General features: G+C 35.9%; 6 protein-coding genes across 10 annotated transcripts; 3 read left to right on the forward strand and 3 right to left on the reverse strand.

Moving 5' to 3' along the window:
• Positions 1-75: 75 nt before the first annotated feature.
• LOC123016276 (cyclin-dependent kinase-like 4) lies at positions 76-12,012 on the reverse strand. Of its 3 annotated transcripts, none has more exons than XM_044416572.1 (7): positions 11,967-12,012; positions 2,154-2,339; positions 1,909-2,103; positions 1,574-1,865; positions 576-1,523; positions 440-513; positions 76-230 (listed from the first exon to the last, which is right to left on the reverse strand). In XM_044416572.1, exons 2-7 carry the CDS (start codon positions 2,319-2,321, stop codon positions 147-149), a joined length of 1,761 nt encoding a protein of 586 aa, XP_044272507.1. In that variant the 5' UTR covers positions 2,322-2,339; positions 11,967-12,012; the 3' UTR covers positions 76-146. The 3 variants fall into 3 exon arrangements, with proteins under 3 accessions (XP_044272507.1, XP_044272506.1, XP_044272508.1); XM_044416571.1 differs by lacking the exon at positions 11,967-12,012 and adding an exon at positions 3,499-3,594; XM_044416573.1 differs by lacking the exon at positions 11,967-12,012 and adding an exon at positions 3,499-3,594 and having other exon boundaries at positions 76-361.
• On the forward strand, positions 6,847-11,920 carry LOC123016277 (zinc finger CCHC domain-containing protein 24-like). 2 transcript variants are annotated; one of them, XM_044416574.1, is made up of 6 exons: positions 6,863-6,930; positions 7,193-7,255; positions 7,341-7,476; positions 7,530-7,733; positions 11,111-11,275; positions 11,327-11,920. In XM_044416574.1, the coding sequence occupies exons 2-6, from the start codon at positions 7,206-7,208 to the stop codon at positions 11,438-11,440; spliced, it is 669 nt and encodes a 222-aa protein (XP_044272509.1). In that variant the 5' UTR covers positions 6,863-6,930; positions 7,193-7,205; the 3' UTR covers positions 11,441-11,920. The 2 variants fall into 2 exon arrangements, with proteins under 2 accessions (XP_044272510.1, XP_044272509.1); XM_044416575.1 differs by lacking the exon at positions 7,193-7,255 and having other exon boundaries at positions 6,847-6,930.
• Positions 12,013-12,056: 44 nt separating the features above from the next.
• On the forward strand, positions 12,057-16,618 carry LOC123016355 (tudor and KH domain-containing protein homolog). The gene is made up of 5 exons (XM_044416705.1): positions 12,057-12,193; positions 12,243-12,745; positions 12,793-12,975; positions 15,562-15,948; positions 16,002-16,618. The coding sequence occupies exons 1-5, from the start codon at positions 12,189-12,191 to the stop codon at positions 16,304-16,306; spliced, it is 1,383 nt and encodes a 460-aa protein (XP_044272640.1). The 5' UTR covers positions 12,057-12,188; the 3' UTR covers positions 16,307-16,618.
• LOC123016356 lies at positions 12,970-13,609 on the reverse strand. 2 transcript variants are annotated; one of them, XM_044416707.1, is made up of 2 exons: positions 13,557-13,609; positions 12,970-13,310 (listed from the first exon to the last, which is right to left on the reverse strand). In XM_044416707.1, exon 2 carries the CDS (start codon positions 13,297-13,299, stop codon positions 13,012-13,014), a length of 288 nt encoding a protein of 95 aa, XP_044272642.1. In that variant the 5' UTR covers positions 13,300-13,310; positions 13,557-13,609; the 3' UTR covers positions 12,970-13,011. The 2 variants fall into 2 exon arrangements, with proteins under 2 accessions (XP_044272642.1, XP_044272641.1); XM_044416706.1 differs by having other exon boundaries at positions 13,471-13,574.
• A 479-nt stretch (positions 16,619-17,097) lies between the features above and the next one.
• LOC123016351 (histone-binding protein RBBP4) lies at positions 17,098-18,972 on the forward strand. Its single transcript, XM_044416701.1, has 3 exons — positions 17,098-17,380; positions 17,496-18,614; positions 18,662-18,972. Exons 1-3 carry the CDS (start codon positions 17,359-17,361, stop codon positions 18,802-18,804), a joined length of 1,284 nt encoding a protein of 427 aa, XP_044272636.1. The 5' UTR covers positions 17,098-17,358; the 3' UTR covers positions 18,805-18,972.
• A 2,636-nt stretch (positions 18,973-21,608) lies between these two features.
• On the reverse strand, positions 21,609-23,175 carry LOC123016410 (homogentisate 1,2-dioxygenase). The gene is made up of 3 exons (XM_044416787.1): positions 23,036-23,175; positions 22,137-22,994; positions 21,609-22,089 (listed from the first exon to the last, which is right to left on the reverse strand). Exons 1-3 carry the CDS (start codon positions 23,105-23,107, stop codon positions 21,652-21,654), a joined length of 1,368 nt encoding a protein of 455 aa, XP_044272722.1. The 5' UTR covers positions 23,108-23,175; the 3' UTR covers positions 21,609-21,651.
• Positions 23,176-23,228: the final 53 nt, after the last annotated feature.

Below are 23,228 nucleotides of genomic sequence, written 5' to 3' on the forward strand. Positions count from 1 at the left end.
TCCTAACGCATGTTGCATAACTGGTAGCATACACCACACACTGAAACTTTTGTTTTTCGAAATGAAAACGCACAATTAGGTATAAATATATCCTTTATTTAAATAATATAACATGGTACATAATAATTGGGTTCTATAATAAAAAACTAATCTCCTTTTTCTTTAACAGACAAAGGGAGTGAAATATCCAAAATATTGAGTTTCCTTTTAGCTTTCTTATATCTGTAGGCCTAGAAGAGAAAGAACGTTTACAAAAGACGCTCCTGTTTACAAGAAAAATTAAGTAATGAAATCACATCATAGGAAAACTACTCGAGTTTTTGGATGGTGAGAGTTTTTGTGAGGTAGATGATTGTATTCTCTGAAAGAAAATCGTGGAGTTAGTTTGGAGGGTGTCCTACATGTCAGGGATTAAAAAACTGAATTAAAAGACACTCACTGGTGTTACGGTAATGTTCGATTGCAGTAGCTCCGCCTCCGACTTTTTCCGGTTTTTGTTGGGACTTCCTGTAGCTGGTATTGAATTAAAAAACATTTCTGTAATAAAAAAACAATTTTCCGTTTCATCAACTCACCTCCAGGTAAATTCGGAAGCGTGAAAACATCGTTTCGAGCTTTTTGCTCCTTCTTCTTGGAGAAGCCCACCCAGGGGTCCGTCACACTACTCTCACCCGGAATTTTTTTCAAAAACTGAGTCCGGGGGTTTGTCAACAGCGGCACTTGATTCAAGTTCGATTTCACTGTTAAACTTTGCAGCAAGTTTGGGGATTTTTTCGGGAAGTCTTTGTTGAAACTAATGTTGTTGATGCTGGGGTGCAAGACGTTGGGGGATTTACTAAAGTCACTAAATTGTTGCAAGGATTGGAATTGAGGGGGCGACGGGGGGAGCGGGCTTTCGGGTTCTTTTCGCGCAGACACTGGACGTTCACTGAATTTTACTAAACTTTCTAATGATTTTTCGAGCATTTGCATTTCGGCGTTGCTCCCACTTGGCTTCTTATCTTTTTCTTTGGACGAGTTGTTGGGTTTTTGACCGGATTTTTGTACCACGTTCAGTCTCTGACTTGTCTTGGACAGACTTATCAAGTTTTTATCACTCTCGTTGAATATATCGTAACTGTACTTTCGTTTAATACTGCCTTCGGCGAGACTAAACCTCCATTTGATTTGGTCTCCCCCTCGCCTTTTTGTCTCTTCTTTCTTATCCGTTGACATCAAAATCTCAGTCTTGTATTTTCTCAAAAGTGGATTATTGTTGAATTCTGTGTTAACTTTCTCGCGTAACGCCGGCAGAAACTTCTGGGGGAACCTATCGTGGGTAAAATAACTATTCTTCAACAACTCCTCCGACGTGGACCTCTCATGGGGGTCCATTTTCATGCAAGTCGCGAGAAACTCAAGGGCGAAGAGCGACCAATTGGGGAAGAGTTTCCCGAAATCTGGCTCACTGGACGCGGATTTGATCATCCCTCGCAGATGCGAACTCCTGGACATGAGATGTTGGTGTCGGTGGCACGGTTTCCCTAAAAATGTGATAGTAGAGGACCTGGGGGTGCTCCTTGTGGCAACTCACCCAACATTTTAACGATGAGGTACAGTTGGTCAATGTCGCTCTCACCGGGAAATAGGGGGTCGCCGGTCATCATCTCGGCGAAGAGACACCCAATGGCCCAGATATCGACCGGGGCACCATAATTCGACTCGCCGACGAGGAGTTCGGGGGCGCGGTACCACCGCGTCGCCACGTACTCGGTGCAAGGCTCCCCCGAGATGCACACGAGACGGGCAAAACCAAAATCGCAGAGTTTCACCACGCCGAGGGAAGACACAAGGACGTTTTCGGGTTTCACATCACGGTGGATAATCTACAGGGGAATAAATCAACTTTTTGCGAAATTAGCCACTCACATTGTTGCTATGACAGTAGTTGATGGCCCTCGTGACTTGATAGATCCGCTCCCTGCACCTTTCATCCCCCAACCCCCCCGGCATCTTCTCCAACTCGTCCAAGACCGTCCCTTCCAAAAACTCAAAAACGAGGAAGAAGCGTTTCCGGTGCCTGAAAACTTCGATCATTGTGACGAGATTTTCATGTTTCAGTCTCTGAAACAAAACTGATTGCTTTTCATCAATTTTCAGGTGAATTCACTCACTTTGAGCATCCGAATTTCGCGTAACGCCATTTTGCGAATCGTTGCATCTTCTTCCGTTTCAAGAAATTTCTTGATTGCGACGATTTGATCGGTTTCTTTGTGTCTGCATTTCATCACCAAGCCGTAGGAGCCTTCCCCAACCACCGAAATTTGTTCGTATTTGTCCATGGCGGCGCTTCAACTCATCTGAAAAGCAATTGTGGACCCCTCAATTCGCATTCAAATCGATTTAATTTGATTTTCGTAAACACAACTGTCGTGGATAACCGACGACAAAAATAGAAAGCAGTCGTTAAAAATTGATTTTTCATTTAATTCCAGTCACGAATTGCAGACGACTCTCCAGTTTTCAGAAATTGATAAAAAAATATGTTCAGGGGTCACTGAAACGCTGAAAAACAGTAAGGGTGCGAGGTCTTTGACCCCACTGACCACAACCGACCCACGCAACGGTGGTTATCTACACATGAAAATCGTAGTGGAGAAAACTCGGAAGCTCTTATTTTGTCTGGTGAAAGCTTCCTGCATTATTTATTCGGGCTTTTTTAATAAATTATCGCCAGGTTATTGTACATTATTACAACTAGGACATTTTTAAACTAGTTTGGTAACGATTTATTTGAATTTTTCACTGTTATTACCACAAAAGCAATTTTCAGCCTTGTTGACCCAGAAACGCAAACGCGGGTTGTTAGAATCAATCAAACGCTTACTGAAACGTAATTTTGGGACTCAAAAATGATTTTTTTTCAACACCAAGAGTGCAGAAAACGTCCCAAGACTTGTGTTTATCTAACATTACGACGAATATCTTTGTATTGCTACAAATTGTGCTAAAACAAATAAATCATTTGCAATTATCATAAATTATGGCAAAATATTTTGATTACGGAACACAAGACTTCAATTTTTTTTCTGTTTAAACAAATAAAGTAATAAAATGTTGAGCAAACTTCGTTCCAGAAGTCGTAAAACTCGGATTGATTGTCGGCAACACTCCAATAAATCCAGTGAAACTCGAGTGATTTTTTCGCCTTTTCTAACACCTTTATTTTAACCATCTGTGAATGAATTTCCCACACTTGGGTGTTGTAATTTATGAGGAATGGAATCCGAAAATTTACGACCAGAGGGGTAATAAAAAAATTGGCCTTAGAGGGCAAAACCGATTTTTTCTCCAAAATTAGTCCAGAATCGATAATAATTTTTGATTAAAATAAAAACTAATGACTGCCGAATCATTTATTTTCCAGTCGGCACGCAATGATCTAATTTGTTTGAAATAAACATGATATTGTTCAATTGTACATTTTTCAACCCCTTTAAAACTAATCAAAAAACCTACCGTTGTGATTAGAAACTTCCCGATTTGCATTTTGCACAAGACCATGAACTTTCACCTTTTCCAATGCACCGCTTTTCACGACGCTTTTCCACCGACTGAAACCGCACGCGACCGTCGAAACACAACCCAATAGGAGGAAACCAACTTCGATAAATTTCCCAACGGTTTCCACAGGTGAATTCACATGTCACGCAACGCCGAACCCAGAATTTACTTCCCGAGGGGTTCAAAACGGAGAATTGTTTATAAATTTTGCATAAATGTCGGCTTGAAATAGACACAAAGTAGTGACGTCATGGCGTCGCGACGTCATCGAAGCTTTCACTTGATTATTTACTTTCTATAATTGGGTTTTTTAGTGGAGACGTCATTGTAATTATTATTGATTGGTGGGGTATTTACATGGCTTGCATGAGGTATTACAAGGGTGGCGAATTTCAATTTTTGAGTTATTTTTAGAAGGCGCAACAACTAAAAATAGGTTTGCTTGGGTTTTCGCTTGTTTTCTTTATATTTAACCGTATTTGGATGGAAATTGTGGAATAAATAATGTTAAATAACCTTTCCAATAGCTTCTATAAAATTGGTAACGAGTCGATATTCTCAAACAGCATGTCAAATGGCCGTTCATGTCGTTACGATATGTATAGGCGGAGTTTCTGAAATAGTAGATAATTTTAAATCGATTAATTGTATCTGCATAATATTCAGTTTTGATGGAATAAAAATAAAGTTCGAGTTTTTTTTTGTCCGATTAGAATAAAAAAAACTGACAAATTCTAATAAATAAATAATATATTTCAAGTAATTATTTCAAAAACAAAGCTTTAATCAATATTGTTCATCATTTCGACCTACCATTACCTACAAAACACTAGAATGTTTACGACTTTGTTCCTGTATTGATCTTCTATTTCAGGAATTTCAGAATTTGTATTATCTGGCGATGATTTAGAGCTTAATCCTATTTCGGGTGCTTTCTAAATTACCCACCTTCAACAGGAAATAGTAATCTCCGATTTTATAATAGCTCTGCGAATGTTTTATTGTTAATTTTTACCAAAATAATAAACAAGAAAACTTAACAATAACAATAACAATGCATTTTTTGTGGTGGATTTCTTATTTTTTTATGTTTTAGCATTTATTTAATATTTTTCTTATAGTTTGCGATTTTAATTTTACGTAATTCACTTCTCTTAGTTGTTTTTTTATTGTTCATAGAGGTAAGAAAAAAACAACATTGGTAAATGTCAATAATGTCATGGTAAAAGTAAAAACGCTTAAGCGAAAAAAACACAATTTTTACTCCATGCTTGAAAGGGAAAACTTTTTACTAATAAAAGTAGTCACTTTTGTGACGTTTGCGGATAAATCATTTTTATTGTAGGTATAATTAATTAATAATTTTTTTTTACAATTTTCATATTTATAACACTAACACAGTAGAAAGAAATAGCTCTTGTAATAATTACATTAAATAATTAAAGCAAGCCTCAAGTAAAAATTGTTAAATAAAAAAAATATTTCATTCATAATTATATTTTCTTGAAACGGCGGTACAGGATGCAATGTTTTGTTCTTTTATAACTGTATGAAGGAAGTAGTCGGTAATTTGGGGAATCCAAAGAGGATTATTAAAATTTTACCACCTAATCCTATTGCGAGTTCGGTATCTACTAATTACATTTCGTAGAAGGTTGGAAATCTTCTTCACCATCCTGCGTTATGAATGAACTTCAGAATCGCAAGGGTCATTCATAAATTTTCACTTGTTTTTACAAGTTTTTGATTTAATACTAAACTTACGTAGATTTCTGTTTTTTTTTTGTTAATTTTTAGATTACAAATGCAAATAAAAATAAAGAGACACATTGGTCAAAACAATGATTTTTACGTAAAAAAATCGTATTATTTTAATCAATTTGAGTCAAAGAACTTCCACACAGTGTGTCCCCGGATAGGTGAAACGAATCTTGTAAAAAAAGTTAATTTTTTTGAAATGCAGCTGTGCTTGGCTAAAGACTAATTTTTAACATAATTTTAGTTTTAAAGAAACAATTATGCCTTGGAAACTTTCAAAAAAACTTTTTTTTCTATGAAGTAAAGTGTCTTTTAGGATGTTTATATTTTTTTTGTTTGTTCACAAATCAAAAAAATATTTTTTAACAGTTATTGTTTTATTATGAATAAAAAAAATAATAACTTTTTGTCGTATTTATCACATAAAAGGCACTTTACCAAAAAATAAGTTTTTTTGAAAATTTCCAAGACATACCTAATGTTTTTAAATTAAAATTATATTAGAAATTAGTCTTTAACCAAGCAGGGCTATATCTCAAAAAATGAAAATTTAAATCGAGCATTGTTTATCTTTTACAAGAGTCATTTTCACCTATCCCGGGACATACTGTTGCAAAAAATTGACTTTTTCAAGATGTAAGTAAAAAATAAAATTAAAAAATGATCAAATTTACAATTTTCCATTTCTTTGGCATTGAAAAATATTGAAATCTTGTGAAGCATGAAATATATTAAAAAAAATCATTTCAACGCATAATATGATATATGATATGAATCGTAAGAAAAAAAACGTAAAGCAAAAATGGATCTTTTTTAATTTTTAAACAATTTCTCGTTTATTTTGCAACGAATGAATTCAAAGGTTACATAATTTTGTTCCAGTGGCCTTTCCCATAAGAGAGGGGAGGACAAGCACCTCCTTTTCGAATTCTGGGCCAATGACCATTCTGGACCCTCCCAGAAAATTGCAAATTACCATCTTTGGTCTTTTCTTACAATTCTCTTTAATTTAATCAATTAGCAATTTAAATTAATTTCCTTTTAATTAAACTTTTAACCCTCTATCAAAAGCATAATGAATGAGTTTTAAACACGAACAAAAATTCATTCAGTCCTAATTTTTGGACAAAATACTGGTCTATTTTTATAGTCCTCTGAACAATTGGAATAACTTTGAATTGTTAACTTATACATAGCTGGCTCAAAAATTGACTTTGTATACATGCCAACAGTGTGTTTAGCAAACAATTAAATAAAATTGCATTCAAATAATTAATTTTTTCGTTATTAAAGAAGGTGTCATTTTACTCTTTTCAGTTCAAAGAGCTGATAAAGAATTGGAAATCGGCTATCGTCAGCAACTTTGCGATAAAGCTCCCGATTACCAAACTGTTCATTGGTCGCGAAACGCGAAATCCCGGTTTAAATTTTGATAAAAAAATAACAATTACAGCAATAAAATATCGTTCAAAAGAGGCAGCTTAGTTCTTGACTTATTTTAAGCCGAGCTGAAGTCCCCCCACCGCCCCAACCATGACGTTGTACGCATCCAGAAAACCCTAGGACCATTCGCAGATCGCTCATCGGTATGAACACATAAGGAGCATTAACCACCGAAACCCGAATCTGGTAAGTCAAGCCCTTTGATTATTTGGTACCCAAATTTTGCTTCTTGCTTGTGATAAACTCCCTTCCGTTTGCTTGATGCTCTTGTTCCCGTTTGAAATAATAACAAACACTGCCTTCCTGGACACGTGCGACTTATTCTGGATCACGCTTACCACCTTTCAATGTCTTACATAATTGCCATGTCCTGAAAAACCAGCTGATTCAGGATCACACGTGCTCCAGATTAATTTGGTACGAAATCCTCAATTTTTTGCTTTTTCAGTTTTGCACTAACAATGGTCGATTTGTTGTCGTTTTTCACTGACCCTGATGTGCTTGAAACCAGGTGATTGGACTGTTTTTTTTTTATTTATTTATTTTGCATGCAACCGGCCATAATATGGCGAAATTTTTGACCCGGATTTTTTCAGGCTGAGAAAAATGGCCCCCACAGCTAATTTTCTTAGTCAACCGACGAACAACACTCACGGGGGGATAGACACCATGAATTGTCGGTTTTCCACCACGAATTGGATGCAATTGGCGCACCAAGCTGAGCCTTTTCAGGTATTTTTCAATTCCTTTTGTGAAAATTTCCACTTCAGGGATTTTTTTTACAGCCCAAACTCCTGTCTCCGACGTGGAGTACTTACATCTCGCCCTGTATAAACTTCAGTCCGTCGCAGGATACGCTTTCCCTGAGCGATCTTACTGAGCAATTTGCTGATCTCGTGTTGGATAAACGCACTTTGAAAAGGCCACCAGCGTCGTATATGTGCCACTTATGCTTCCAGAAAGGACACTACATTAAAGATTGTCCCAAGGTAAGTCACAAAATTTTTAAACAACACTCGCGCTATTTTTATACCGGATTGGCACACGGCCTTAAATAATAATTAGTGAAATAATAATAATTAGTGCAGTGTTCTAAATTCCATTTTTAGTAAATTATGTCAGCAAATGCTTCTTAAAAAATCGTGTTAGTTTCCGGCTCAAAAATCATCACACAACCGGTTCTAATTGGGAGTTCGGGAATTGCTTATTCACAAACAGTGAGAATTTGTTTTATTACGTTTTAAATTTTTCGTTTATTTTTATTATTAATGATCAAAACGATTTTTCTGGAGTCGCTATAAAATAAATAATGGTGTACTGCACGACTCCAAAACTCTTGTCCGGTCGATTAAAATGTATAAAATATTGATACTTAAGACACGATTTTTCGCTCATTGCTTTGCAAAAATCTTACTTTTTTTATGTAATTTATCTCAGAGACAATTAGACGTAGTCAAGGTTGCGCAATTTACAATAAGAGTGTGAACAGAAAAATATGAAATCTGTATTAATATAATATTTTTGAGTTTTTTTATTCATGTACACTTGGTTGCAAAAAAATCGGAAAATGTCAAAAAAAATTGTCAGATTTTTATAAAGATTTATAACAATAGCTTAATCTATAGTATTCACTACTTATTGGGTTTTCACGAAAATACTCAACTAATTGATTATCTCGATTTGCATTGGATGCTCTCGGCATTTAAGTGTGGCATTGGAGAAAAAAATATTTGAATGCGACAGATGACAAATTGACAACTAAATTGACAAGGACAAGACCTGTTGCATTCTAAAGAAAAATCAATTTTCCGTTTTTATTGCAACCAACTGTACATATAATAATGTAACCAACTATAAAAAGAATCCAAACAACGAAAAAATGGTACCAAAAATTTATAAAATTAAAAAAAAAAACAAGTTAAAAACAAATTTTTTTAATTTTATTAAACAATTTATTATAAACTAAACTAAACCAAATAATTAGGTCTTACTAACGCAAGTTTTTTTTAACAGATGTAATGCTTTTAATAAATACATTAATATAGTAAAATTCTGGATCAGTTAATTTGAAATTAAATTTATGATAACCATAGCTTCCAAAATCTACAATTTTAATTGAGTTTTTATATTGATCCAAATCTTCTTGTTGAGAAAATAAAGAGTAATTTCAAAGTTGTGTTGTTACGTTTTAAAATATTACAAAAATCTATTATCACATTATGCTTTAAGCTCTGATGTTATGTACTATTTATTAGCAATTAAGTTGTTGTCAATAGAGAAACAAAAACAGCACACATGCCCTGTATAAACCGGGAAAAAACAGGAATTGTTTAATTTCTGCTATTTTTTAGAATTCTCTCTACTTTTATTCTGTTGACCCTGAAACTTTTTTGCTTTTTAAACTAGTTGTCTGTTTCAAAATTGTACATTTTTTACTGATGATTTCCTGTATTTTTTGCATTGCCCAATTTTTATTTTAAAGTTCTTGAGCATTTATTTTTGTGATTGTAATTCTCAAGAATAAATTTGGGTGATGCTTTGTAGTGTAGATAACCAGGGGCGTCATTTGAAATTTTCTTGAGGGGCGGCAATATGTTAATTGATTAGCGCACGAGTAAGCTTTTAAAATTAATAAATATAACGCTAGATAATAATTTTAACACATATGTAACTAACTGCATATAATTTATTCATTCAAACAAATGCTAATAAAGCTAAGGTTTCTTAAAAAGCGGACTGTAATATATGACTGCGAATGACATAATTACTTTTATTTTTAAATAAAATGTGTATCATCAAAATGTAATTTAGATCTTTTTTCACTATTAACAAGTAAATCAGAATGCAAGCAAGTTCATCCCGCCTTTGTGGAAAATCGAGCTTTATTTTTTGCAAAAATTTAAAAGCTTTCTAGATACAATAAAAAGGAACCTACACATGCTAATAAAGCTAAGGTTTCTTAAAAAGCGGACTGTAATATATGACTGCGAATGACATAATTAKTTTTATTTTTAAATAAAATGTGTATCATCAAAATGTAATTTAGATCTTTTTTCACTATTAACAAGTAAATCAGAATGCAAGCAAGTTCATCCCGCCTTTGTGGAAAAACGAGTTTTATTTTTTGCAAAAATTTAAAAGCTTTCTAGATACAATAAAAAAGAATCTCAAAAGGAATTTTGTTCGTTTTGATAACAAAAAATCTATTAAACCAATAACAATATGTTTTCAATTAGAAAATATTGGAGACTAATCATTGTTTTGTCTAATGTTTCCCAAGAAATACGTTTCGTTTTATTCAGCTCAATTTCCACGAAATCGTTTAAACGTTCACGTCGAAAATTAGTCTTGGAGTCAGCACTTGCCATATTTATTTTCATGTTCGATTATTGGTGTAAACATTCAAAGAAAAGGCTTTTGTCTTGATTTAAATCCTGGCACTTTTTTATGTTTTGTTCAAAAAGGAAACGGAGGAAGAGGATCTTATACATACATCCTTAATTCTTTACTAACTTGTAACAATAAATCGGAATAAATTTTAAGTCAGCACAACGTGCCAACATTTATCAGTCAAGTATTTGAAGTGTCGATGATAAATTTTTCTGTATGTTTAGTTTCGAGTCGTCGCTTTTTTGTTATCATTCAAACGAGAATTTGAGTTTGTTTATGAAACTCAAACCCACTTATCGATATCGACAAAAAATGTTTCAGTAAAAATTCAGTTTCAGTTATTGCAGAGCAGTGACTCTAAAACGGAGTTTTCGTTAATCGGATGGGAGTAGAATCACAATTTTAAAAATACATCAATACCATTCGAGAAGTGTCATTCAGTGGTGAAAATCGATTCCAAATAATTTTCAGTATGTCTCAAAGTTTAACCGAAATCTTGTAAATTAATTATACTTGAGAGTTTTTCACGGATTCTATTATGTGAAAAGATGTGAGAAATCTGAGAACACTCAGCGTTATCGTTAATATTGAAAACGAGCACGATATCAATCAAGGTTGTACTTATAGTTGAAGTTTGCGATTTTTCACTATTGTAACGTTAAATTTTCAGCGTAAGTGTTAATTAAATATTGTTGTTTGTTTTAAAAAGTGTGGTTCTTCAGTAAATCAATTAGCGTCAGATCATTACCTGTTGTCCGTTGCGAAGAGACAACAGATAAGTGGGTTTTAATCACATGATCATAACCCGAGCTCATCATTCGCTAACAGTGGATCAGTTAAGACCCTACTGAAGACGCATTCGAAACGTTAAAAAACTGTTTTACCATTCTACGGAAATCGCGTAGTCGCAACATCTAACTCGTTGCGCCACCTCCCGCTTATTCTTTGAATTCATCAAAATTATTTTTGGCAACAGGCGCGTCCTAAAGGAGAAGGCAAGACCCCCTACCAAGGCCGGAAGCGCTGTTTTGGCGAATTTAAATGTCCCAAATGCAAAAGGAAGTGGATGAGTGGGAATTCGTGGGCGAATATCGGACAAGATTGCATCAAGTGCCAAATAAACGTTTATCCGCATAAACAGGTGAAATTGTAGTAAACTATATTTTGGTTTGTGACTAATTTTTGGGTTTAGAGACCGTTGGAAAAGCCGGACGGATTGGACGTTTCTGACCAGTCGAAGGTGCATCCTCAGCACTTGTGCCAGAAATGCCGCGAATTAGGGTTTTACTGCAGGAGAGTGCAGTAAAGTGATTTTTTCTTATGTTTTTTTAAATTTTTTGTTAAGAGTTTTTATTCTTTTTATATTTTTTTAATTAAGTGTTTTGTTTTGCCGTTACCTGTCTTGTTTGATAAGTATATTTTTGTCATTTATTAAGTATTATGTTTGTGATTATTTGGCAGCTTAATGCGAGTTGTTTTTTCTTGTCAGATGTTAATATTGGGAAACAACGCTATTTTTTTATAGACTTTATGCGACAGATTGTAAGAATTGTTTACAGTGTAAACAAAATATACCAACTTTATACAATGAATAGTTTTCATTTCTACAAATTCCTGTGTTTTATCTGTATAAATTCGGTTTAATTATTATGCACGAACCATTTTTGTATATAGGTCTTTAAGTGTGCTCTAACATTAAATTAAGCACAACCTGAGCTAACAACCCCCACGATTTTGTGTGCAACCCGTTTGTAATATCAAACCAAAAATTGAAATAAACGTCGTGAAATGACTTGCGCCTTATTTACTCAACAATAAAGTAAAATACTTACGGAAAGTGCACGTTTGGCGCCAACATTTTAAATTTCGCGACAGTACTGACATGACAGATTCCTGTACTGTCGACTGAAAAAAATGCGAATGCGCACTCTTGATGTGTCAATTTTCTAAAATCAAATGTGTCCGGAGAGGTTAGGTTTTTAAAAATAGAAATTTATTTTTAACGAAGCAAATAAAAAATAATTTGGTAACGTAAAGTGTGATTTTACGCCGGGATGAAGTAAGTTTTATAATTGCAGTTACATAATTGTGAATCAATTTGATTTTAGGATAATCACAAGAAGTGTAACTTTGGCTCTGGGTTTGTCTGTTTGTGGCATTTCGGGGTATTTACTGTACCTTTTATTGAAAAAGGACGAAGATGACGATTATAGTGACACACTAAGCCGCAGTTCGAAATTCAAAATTTTGGAAGTTCCGGTTCACAAAGACATGGTTAAAGTCCTCATCGGGCGTGGGGGGAAAAACATCAAACTGATTCAGGAACAGTCAAACACCCGCATTAATTTCAAGGATCGCGAGGGTCATGATGAAACAATTTGTGTGATTAGAGGCACAATTGAGGCTTGTAACATTGCGGAAAACTTGGTGGCTGAATTTATAAATAATCAACCGGTGCTTGAATGTGAGGACGTTTTTGTGCCCCAGGGGTGCATTGCGAGGATCATCGGTCGTGATGGTGAACGAATTCGGCAGATTTGTTGCAGGTCGGGGGCGAAAGTGACAGTGGATGACAACAGGGCGGCTGCCACTAGAAGAGTCACAATTAAGGGTTGGTTACTTTTAGATGTGACTGCAGTGTGAATAGATTTTTTCTAGGTACTAAGGAACAAATCGTCGTTGCTAAATCCTTAATTGAGGAAATCGTGGAAGAGTCTCAAAAAATCCAAGGCCAGATTGAGGCAAGCCTCGCCAAACGCGAACCCCGCCTCCCGCCCAGGTCCAGTGAGAGCCCCAAACCGGCCGAGAGCCCCAAAGTCGAAAGAATTTCACCAGTACCAGGTAATACTTTATTACTATAATTACACAGAATTACGTTTAATTCTCAACTCGGTAATTCGGGGGGGTGTCCGGGAGGTCTGGGATATTGTTGTAAAACTCGTAGTATCCGTTCACGTAGCCGTAGACGAGGGTTGCCCCAAGTGTGACCACTCCAAGGATCAGATCTCTGTTGTGTTTTCGTTGTTGTTGGTCATAGTTTGTCTTCCAGTCACCTTTGGGGGTTGGTAAGTCGTTCATTGTTGTCGGGGGGAAAATATCCTTCGATGCGTAAGACCGGCGAGGGATTTTCGCCCCGATTTGACGGAATAGTCTTGCAGCTTGCATTTTTGCAGCACCTGAAATTTGTTATGTAAGTTAAGCAAGGTGTGAATTATCTTATCTCGAAACCGGATAAGGTGAGTATGGCGGGAATATTGGAAATATTGGACCAGCTAACTGATTAAAATAATTAGCATAATGATAAGATTACGTTGTCTGTGTTTTTTGAAAACCTACCAGACGTTAAACTACAAAGTTTTGTTGTATTTCGTTGATTTAGGCTGTTAGTAAACGTGGATACTACTCAAGTGATAAAATTTTACCTGCTTTTGAGTTGCTTTCTCTCTTGTTTTGTTATTTTGTCCTTGGCTGTTTTACCGGTTGCTGATATACATACAAAACAAAAACGAATAAATCGGGTTAAAAAATCGTTTATTCGCTTTTATTTATGCTTTTATAGTTTCTTCAAGAATTCAATTTCTAAGTACTTACATTATTAAGATTTTTTTTCCAATATCTATGAAATTTCTACAAAATTAGCTTTTTTGACTGGCTTTTTTATCATTTCTTCTATTTTTGGACAAGCATTTTCATAATTGACGTTTATTAAAGTGAAACTTTTATTCCAACGCTTCAAAATTTTTCGTCCATCTATCGCATGTCGCATTACAGCCGGGTAGGGGTAAAGTAAAAAGCTGACCGTGTAGCATTTATATTTTCACTCATTCGTGCAAGTCTTTCTTGTGCAAGTATTTCTCTGTTTTGATCAGTGTATTGATGTATTTATTGATGTGTATTGATCCGACAAAAAGTTTCACTTGCATCGTGGTTTCTTTAAACCATATAATTTTTTTATTTCTGTAATGGATTTTTTTCTTAAATGTAACTTTTGTGTAGTTTTCGTTTTTGCAATAGAAACCATACTAAATATAATATTTTTTAATAAATTTACAAAGCAAATATGTATTTGGTTTAAATCAGAATTTTTTTATGGATTTCGTAACAATACACAACTGTGTTTTTAAAAAATAACAATAAGTGACATTTTTTTAATGAACTAATTTTAATTTTTGCAAATTATACCTATTATTTCCTAAAGCTTTAAGTCTTTTTAAAATGCTTTTTTTACTTTTTGACTGATTTTATTATTTCTATTTTTGAAAATCTTTTTTTGATGCAACATTTTAAGTGATTGTTTGCAAAGAAATCCTACAAGTGTAATATTATTTATTGAAAATCATAAAGTAATAATCAAATACCTTGCATGTGAAAAGTTGGAAAGTATAACATTTCATACAATAATTGATTGAACAATAATTGATATAAAATATCAGGTTCAGGTTGTGAAGTGACCACTATTATATGTCATGTGGTTCAAATTTTAATAAACTTTTTCTTGCTTTTCTATTTTTTTAAAGAGGATGATTGTGAATAAAATAGTATACAAACCTTGGTGGTCGTTGCTTCATCGGTTTATCAATAACCGCAAATTTCGCCTTGGTATGTAATCTATTATTAATAAATTTACAAGATACGTGTTTGATTTAGTAAATCAGAATTTTTAATTGATTTCACACATAACTGAGTAAAAAAAGAATTTAAAAATAATTGTAAAGTTGTTTTTTTGCAATTTTTATTGTGCTATTTTAAATTTCAACAAAAATTTGTTTTCTCTTTAAGCTTTGAACTTTCTAAAATGTTTTTTGATCATTATTATTATTTTTTGGTGTTTCAAAAGAAATAATAATGAGTGTGAAGTTTTTTCAAAATGTGTTTGATTTAAACCAGAATTTTCAATTAATTATGCTACTATACACATAATTGTGTCAAAAAAGTTTTATTTTTAAATAATCAATCTTTTTGCAATAAAATTTCTCAATACCTTGAATATAATTTTTACTACACATTGAATAATTCTAATAACAAATATAGTTTTTTTAAGAGTTTAGTCACAAAACAAACGATTACAAAACAAGTGTCACCTTCAGTTTTCATACACAGGATGTTAAAAAAAAATGTAAAATATTTAAGGAGGTATTAGTATGGACCAAAATAAACAAAAAATGTCTTATACAACATAGGTCCGCAAACCGTTGTTTCGGTGATATTGAATGTGAAAATTTTTAGTTTTAGAGTGTGTTAAAAAAAACGATTAATCCTCGATATCTCCGAAACCGTTTACTTTGCGGATCCATGTTTATTTTAGTCCATACTATTACGTTCTTAAATATTTTACAATTTTTTAACGCCCTGTATGTCTTCTCAAGTAATAATACAATTAATTTAATTAGAAAACTGGAATTCTTTTATGAAAATTAAATTTGTTAGGTCAACCGGACGCGCAATTCGAGGTGTACGTCTCGGCCATGGTGGACCCGTCCCGCTTCTGGCTGCAAATCGTGGGCCCCAAAGCCACTGAACTCGACGTCCTCGTCGAGGAAATGACCGAATATTACCGCAAACAAGAAAACCGCGAATCTCACATTTTGAATAAAGTGACTAAGGGGGATCTTGTCGCTGCTGTGTTCCAATACGACAGCAAATGGTACCGCGCTGAAGTGCTTAGTCTCAGTGATGACAATCCGCCTCAAGCCGAACTCTACTATGTTGACTATGGGGACACGGATTTGGTTCCTGTTGACGAATTGTATGAATTGAGGACGGATTTTCTTCGACTGCATTTCCAAGCAATCGAGTGTTTTCTGGCACGAGTTGGTACGACTGTTTTCCCAGGGGAATTCTCAAAAATTAAAGTTTTTTGTTTTTAGATCCTGTAGGAGAGGGCTGGTCGGTGGAAGCTGTTGATAAATTCGAAGAGTGGACACATGTGGCACAATGGAAGAAACTCTCAGCGAAAATCAACGGGTATTGTGTCAGGGAGAAGACAAGGGCGAAGCGGGAGGGCTCTCCTGTCCCCGGTGTGGATTTGTTTGATGTGAATGGTGAAAAAGACGTGGATATCGCGCAAGAATTGGTAAATCATGGGTTTGCTGTTTTTAAAAGAGATGCTGATTTGAGACCCAGCAGTCGGGCCACCAGTGTTAGTAATATTAGTGTAGCTTCTAGTTCGTAGATTTTTTTACCCAAATTTTCCGAAATAAAATTGTTGTGCTATGTGAATGCCAATTTTTATCCTGCACAAAAGCAATTTTTTTTAGATTTTCAAGTTACTTAAGCAATTTTACACCTTGTAGGTCTTCTACAATTAATTTATTTTAAGATTAAGTACAAATAATTTTAATTTTTCAATTTTACAAATTATTGTGTTTTATTCAGATAGATTTTCGAAGTTTGTGCCTTAATGAGTATCTTCAACATTATTGTGATCTTTTCTTAAGATATTGATGATTTTATATTTCGTTGAATAAACCTTTTTAAGTTTCAAGAGTGTTGTTTTTTTGGGAAGGGGGAGGGGGAACTTAAGAATATTATGTTAATATACAAATTTTACGAGGAGCGTAGCGAGGAGTGCTTTAAGCTTAAGCTAGCAACTGCGACACAACGTTCTATAATACGGTATTTTCTCTATTTTACTGTTTTATAAAAAAAATCGTTTTTAATCGAGTAATAAATAAGTAGTAAAATCATACAACAATAAATATAAAAATATAGCCAGTAATAATAATTTTCACTACGACTGACACTTGCAGAAATTGTTTGATACTGCCACTATCAGAAAAAAAAATTTCCAAAAATAACTGTTTTTGGTATTGTTAAAGATGCAAAGTAGCAAAATTTATATTATTAGTTTATTACTTAATTTGAAAAAACAAAAAACAACAATTTTCGGTCCAAATCACATTATACGGTACTGCTTTCAGTCGCAAAATATTGCGCCCTGTTGCCATATTAGGTTTTATTTCTTTAACACAAAATCTATTGTTTTACCCAAATATTATAATCGTTTAAGCGCAAAAACATTAAACAAAAAGTGATACCATACACTAACGTATAATTTAATAAACGTTTAGTGTCCTAATTGTAAAATTTGAAGTTGTTTGATGTGGATGTGGCACCACTGTCTTAATTTGGCGGGCTAGCGTCATTGTATTTGTCGTCCGGTCGTTCATCTTTTTGTCCCAATTACACCAATTTTAACATTATTCGTTTGTGTTTGTTTCAATAATGGGGGATAAAGGTGACTCCGGTAAGTCCCGTGGTTAAAATGGTGCTATTTTTGCGATTTGTTTGACCCTAACCTCAAATTCCGGTCAAATCTATTCCCTGTATTTGTGCTACAATTACGCATTTTTTTATTGCAGAAACTTTCGACGATGCGGTCGAGGAGCGAGTCATCAACGAAGAATACAAAATCTGGAAAAAAAACACTCCTTTTTTGTACGATCTTGTAATGACACATGCCCTCGAGTGGCCCTCTTTGACAGCTCAGTGGCTGCCCGATGTAACGCGCCCCGAGGGCAAAGACCACTCCATCCACCGCCTGATCCTCGGGACTCACACCTCAGATGAGCAAAACCATCTCCTGATCGCCAGCGTCCAACTTCCGAACGAAGACGCCCAATTCGACGCCTCCCACTACGACAATGAGAAGGGCGAGTTCGGGGGCTTCGGCTCGGTGTCTGGCAAAATCGAAATCGAGATTAAAATCAACCACGAGGGGGAGGTGAACCGGGCCCGCTACATGCCCCAAAACCCGTGCGTGATAGCCACCAAGACCCCCTCGAGCGACGTCCTAGTGTTCGACTACACGAAACATCCGAGCAAGCCCGACCCCAATGGGGAGTGCCACCCGGATTTGAGGCTCCGGGGGCACCAGAAGGAGGGCTACGGGCTGTCCTGGAACCCCAATTTGAACGGTTATTTACTCTCAGCGAGCGACGACCACACGATTTGTCTCTGGGACATCAACGCAACTCCGAAAGAGAACCGGATTATAGACGCTAAGACGATTTTCACGGGGCACACGGCTGTCGTGGAGGACGTGGCATGGCACCTCCTGCACGAAAGCCTCTTCGGGTCGGTCGCTGATGACCAGAAACTGATGATTTGGGACACCAGGTGTAACAACACCAGCAAACCCTCACACACTGTCGATGCTCACACGGCAGAAGTCAACTGTCTCAGCTTCAATCCCTATTCCGAGTTTATCCTCGCCACGGGGAGCGCCGACAAGACTGTAGCTTTGTGGGATTTGAGGAACCTCAAACTGAAATTGCACAGTTTTGAGTCACACAAAGACGAGATTTTCCAAGTCCAGTGGAGCCCCCATAACGAGACTATTCTAGCCTCGTCGGGGACTGACAGGAGGTTGCATGTGTGGGATTTGAGCAAGATCGGCGAGGAGCAAAGTCCGGAAGATGCCGAGGATGGTCCACCGGAGCTCCTCTTCATACATGGGGGCCACACGGCTAAAATTTCAGGTAATTTAATATTTCATTTTCTGAGAATTTGTAATTGTGGGGGTTAGATTTTAGCTGGAATCCCAACGAGCCCTGGGTCATTTGTTCCGTTTCCGAGGATAATATTATGCAAGTCTGGCAGATGGCTGAAAATATTTATAATGATGAGGAGCCCGAGCAGCAGGCCGATATGGAGACTCCGGCGAATTAATCCAATTTTTTTTTTGTTATTTATGTTTCATTTTAGCGTTACCTTTAAGCATAATGAGTTCTCGAAATCTTACTGAAGTAATTAAGTCAGTGTGACTATTTGTGTTTATCACTTATGTTATGCACAATATTTTAATAATTTTTTACAAATAAATAAATGCCCAGTTCAGTCCAGTTTTTCCCAACTGTTCCCAACTGTGATTGCTATTAAACATCCAGCATCCAAGTGAGTGCTTTAATGGGGGGGGGGAGGAGTTTAGAATTGCAAGGTTGGTAGCACTCAGTATGGTAAAAATAACGATTTGTTTCACTGAAAAATGTTAATTTACAATGATTTCCGGCTTAAAAACGAACCAAATCCTTTTAGAATAGCTAAAATTGCTTTATTTTAGCTTAAGTATGCCATTTTTGTATTCGTTTCCATTAGCAGGTGGCATTCGCACTGTCAAAGTGACAATACCGAAGACAATATGTTGTAAAAAAAAATAAAGTCTGTTTTTTATTTAAATGGAAATTACCAAATCAAAATTTTGGTGAAAAAATTGGTAGCAGCTTGTCTCCATAGCCACAAATTTTGTTTGCTCTTTGTTTTTGTCCCTAGAAATTTTGTTAAAAAAATATGGTTATGTTTCAAATTGAGATGTTGTCAAAATTTTCCTAGTGAGTTGGAATTTTTTTTAAACGCTTTCTTTTCACTTGGGTAGACATATATCAAAAGTCCCCGAAGGTGGTGGGCGAGCTCGAGGAGGGGGAGGGGTTTAAAGATGTCTTTTTTTGGTTTTTTACTTATATCTCGGAAACTATCACTCCTTTAGGTTTTTATCTTCTTTTCAAAATTAAAGCTTACAAAATTTCCTACAAAAACGGTCCTTTGCATTTTTGTTGTAGGACTAACCATAAGCGAGTTACAGGGCTGACAAAAAATATCATTTAAAAAAATGTGGTTTATCCGCATTTAAAACAGAATAGTCTTGTAATTTGAAAAAAACCGACAGTAAATTGAATTTACTGGGTCCAATACTTCATTAAAGGAGGAGGGAGTCACGAGGGTCTATGAATACAAACTCATCGTTTATGTAATTTATGCAGAATTTTTTGTAGAAGTCTATTTCTGCATTAAAATTTTCTACAAAAATGGTCCTATTCTTTTTTGTCGTATGACTAACTGTAGGCTTTTCAAGTTTGGAGTCTACATAAAATTGCATTAAAAATCCTTTAAAACACAATTCATTACTATTTGGTAAGTATTTATATGTGTAGAGCGTTCCCCAACTAAGCTGGTCTGCCTGAAAGGTGACTTGGGTGTAAACATTTAAACGGAGGTATAAATATAAAATTTTGGCAGAAAGAGAGAATCAATTTCTAAGGGGGTTAAATGGGGGTAAACGTTTAAACAAGGATATAAACATAATATTCTTTAGAGGTGTAAAGGGGCATTAAAATCAGATTTTTCGAAAATTTGTTTTTAAGGGGATCAAACGGTGTACACATTTAAAGGAATATAGAAACATAAAATTTGGAAAATACGATCTTTAGAGAATGCAGAAGTCCACTGAGACAATACTTTATGAAAATCAACATTCAACATTTATTCATAAACATAGCCCATGCGAAGAACGAGACTACTATAAGTACTAAAGGCTTTTTCCCATTTTATATCAGAAATACACACGGACAAAGTCGCAGGCAAATGCTAGTTCAGCATATAAGGATGAACCCCGAAGACTTGATAAACCCTCCTGACACCCTCTAATAAACTGTTGGACCGAATACAACCAATTTACTGTAAGTTTTATTCAAATCATAGATATTAAATCATCTATCTTTTAATATTGTACTGAATAAGACTAATTCGGTTTTCAATGTTTAAGTTGAAGACGAAGATGCAGCATATGAGGACGCCTCAGAAGACTTTATAGACTCTCTAATGAAGTGTTGCACCCAATAAATTCAATTTACTGTCAGTCTTTTCAAATCACAAAATAAATTCTGTTTTAAACGCGGATAAAGCACATTTTTTTAAATAATCTTTTTTGTCAGCCCTATAACTCGCTTACGGTTAGTCCTACAACAAAAATATAAAAGATCATTTTTGTAGGAAATTTTGTAGGCTTTAATTTTGATAAGCAGGCAAAAACCGATAGGAGTGATAGTTTCCGAGATATAAGCAAAAAACCAAAAAAAAGACACCTTTAGCCCCCTCCCCCTCCTCGAGCTCGGCCCCCACCCTCGGGGACTTTTGATATATGTCTACCCAAGTGTAAAGAAAGCGTTTAAAAAAAATTCCAACTCTCTAGGATTTTTTTCCACCGATCACCCTATTTTTGTCTAATTTGACTGGGCTATACAGGGATTTCTGATTTTCAATTTTTTTTATACAAATATGACTTAATTTTACATTTAAATTGTGAATTAATTTTAGTAAATTGTAAATATTCCGGATTTTTTTTTTATAAAATATAAATGTAAGTTTTTAAAGTCGTATTAATGCATTTGTATTAGAGTTGGTACAAAAAGCAAATATTTATTAACAAAGATAAAATTAAGGCATTTAACCCATGCTTTTGAATCTACTTTGTACCCTGTGGTGTTCAAACAAACTATGTTTTTTTAGAAATAATTTCTTTTTCAATTGACTTTTTGTTTTTCACAGTTAACATTGGTGATAATTTTTGGATTACTAAAATTAAAAAATTATAATAAAGCCATTTCAAGATCACGAATGTATTCGTTTTTGATTGTTATATCATTGTGCATATTGTAAAAGTAAAACCACTTTAGATTGCAGGGAAATAAAAAAACAAGTTGTAAAAGCAGTCATTTATTCAATACCAAATGTATAAAACTCTCATTTGGGGCCCGTGAAGTGGCTCTTTAGCCCTTGCCAGCACTGGTAGTACTCCGGATCCAGCTTCTGGCACGTCTTGGCCCCCCATTTAGTCACAGCCAGCCCTAAACAGCTCTCAAACATAAACGCCTGTGTCCCATCAGCCACCCTCGCCGGCTTCAAAACCTCCACACTGGCAGCCTCAAAACAGTTGAAATCGGGTCCATGCGGGGTCATAATACTGTGCAAAGTGGCCCCTCCTGGCCGAAAAGTGCCCCTCTTCGCCTCGTACTCGCCGAAAATCAGTCCCATGAACTCCGACATGCAATTCCTGTGGTAGTAAGGGGGCCTGAAGGTGTGCTCCTGGACGGACCATCGCGGCGGGAAGATCACAAAGTCGGCAATAGCGGTGCCTTTTTTCTCCGATTGGCATGTAAGGACGGTGAAGATCGAGGGGTCCTATGGGGTGTTTTAATTTGTGGTTTGGCTTCTTGATACCTACTTACGCAATGGTCGAAGGAGACGGAATTGATGACATGGAATCTGCCCAAGTCGTACTTGTAGGGCACGTAATTGCCATGCCAGGCCACCACGTCAAAAGGGCTGTGGTCTTGCTCGCAAACGAAGAGTTTCCCCTGGTATTTGACCACAACTTCGTACTTAGGGACTTGTCGGTCTTCGTAGCAGGCCACAGGGGTGAGAAAATCGCGCGGATTGGCCAAACCATTAGCCCCAATGGGGCCCAAATCGGGCAGAGTAAAGTGCTGCCCAAACACCTCCAAAATGTACCCCCTTGAAGGCTCCTCAATTTCCACCGAAAATCGCATCCCTTGCTGAACCACACAGATTTCATTAGGGGCCACTTGCATTTTCCCGAATTCGGTTATAACTTTCAAAATTCCGGTTTGGGGGACTATCAAAAAATCGCCGTCGGAATTGTAAAAACAGCGATCTTTCATCGATCTATTCGCAGAGTAGATGTGTATGGCCAAGCCTTGTTTGTTTTTGGGGTCTCCGGCCCCCGCGACGGTATTTAAACCGGTGATAAAGTCGATGTTTTCGCCGGGTTTGGGCAAGTCGAAGGGATTCCAGCGCATCTGATTGGGGTCGGGGTCAGTGTCCGTCCAGTTGTGGGTGATGTTGCCCCCTGGGAAGGGTGTAAAGGGCTTGTGCCCCACCGATGGTCTGATTCTATACAACCAACTCCTCCGATTCTCACATCTGGGGGCTGTGAAAGCGCTTCCGGACAGTTGCTCGGCGTATAGCCCATATGGGCACTTTTGGGGGCTATTCTGCCCTTTTGGGAGTGAATTGGGGCATCTAGGGTCTTCCGAAGAAAACTCGGACCCGAAACCGCTCAAATACTGAACTGGGATTACAACAAACAAACTAAGATGTGGCTTACCTTGAGTGTGGACATGATAACAGTTGAATAAAGACTGAAATTTCTTTCATTTGTATCAGCATAAAATATCATTATGTAAATGATTCAACTTGTTTATAAAATATCTCAACAAACATAATGATTGAGCAGTTTTTGAGAAGAATATTAATATTAATTAAGTGCGAAAAGGTTAAGAGATGGGGTGACAATGAAA

Source organism: Tribolium madens, unplaced genomic scaffold (assembly GCF_015345945.1).
Source record: "Tribolium madens isolate multiple individuals breed KSU strain unplaced genomic scaffold, Tmad_KSU_1.1 Scaffold_1;HRSCAF=32;Tcas5.2_LG8, whole genome shotgun sequence".
Lineage (NCBI taxonomy): Eukaryota > Metazoa > Arthropoda > Insecta > Coleoptera > Tenebrionidae > Tribolium > Tribolium madens.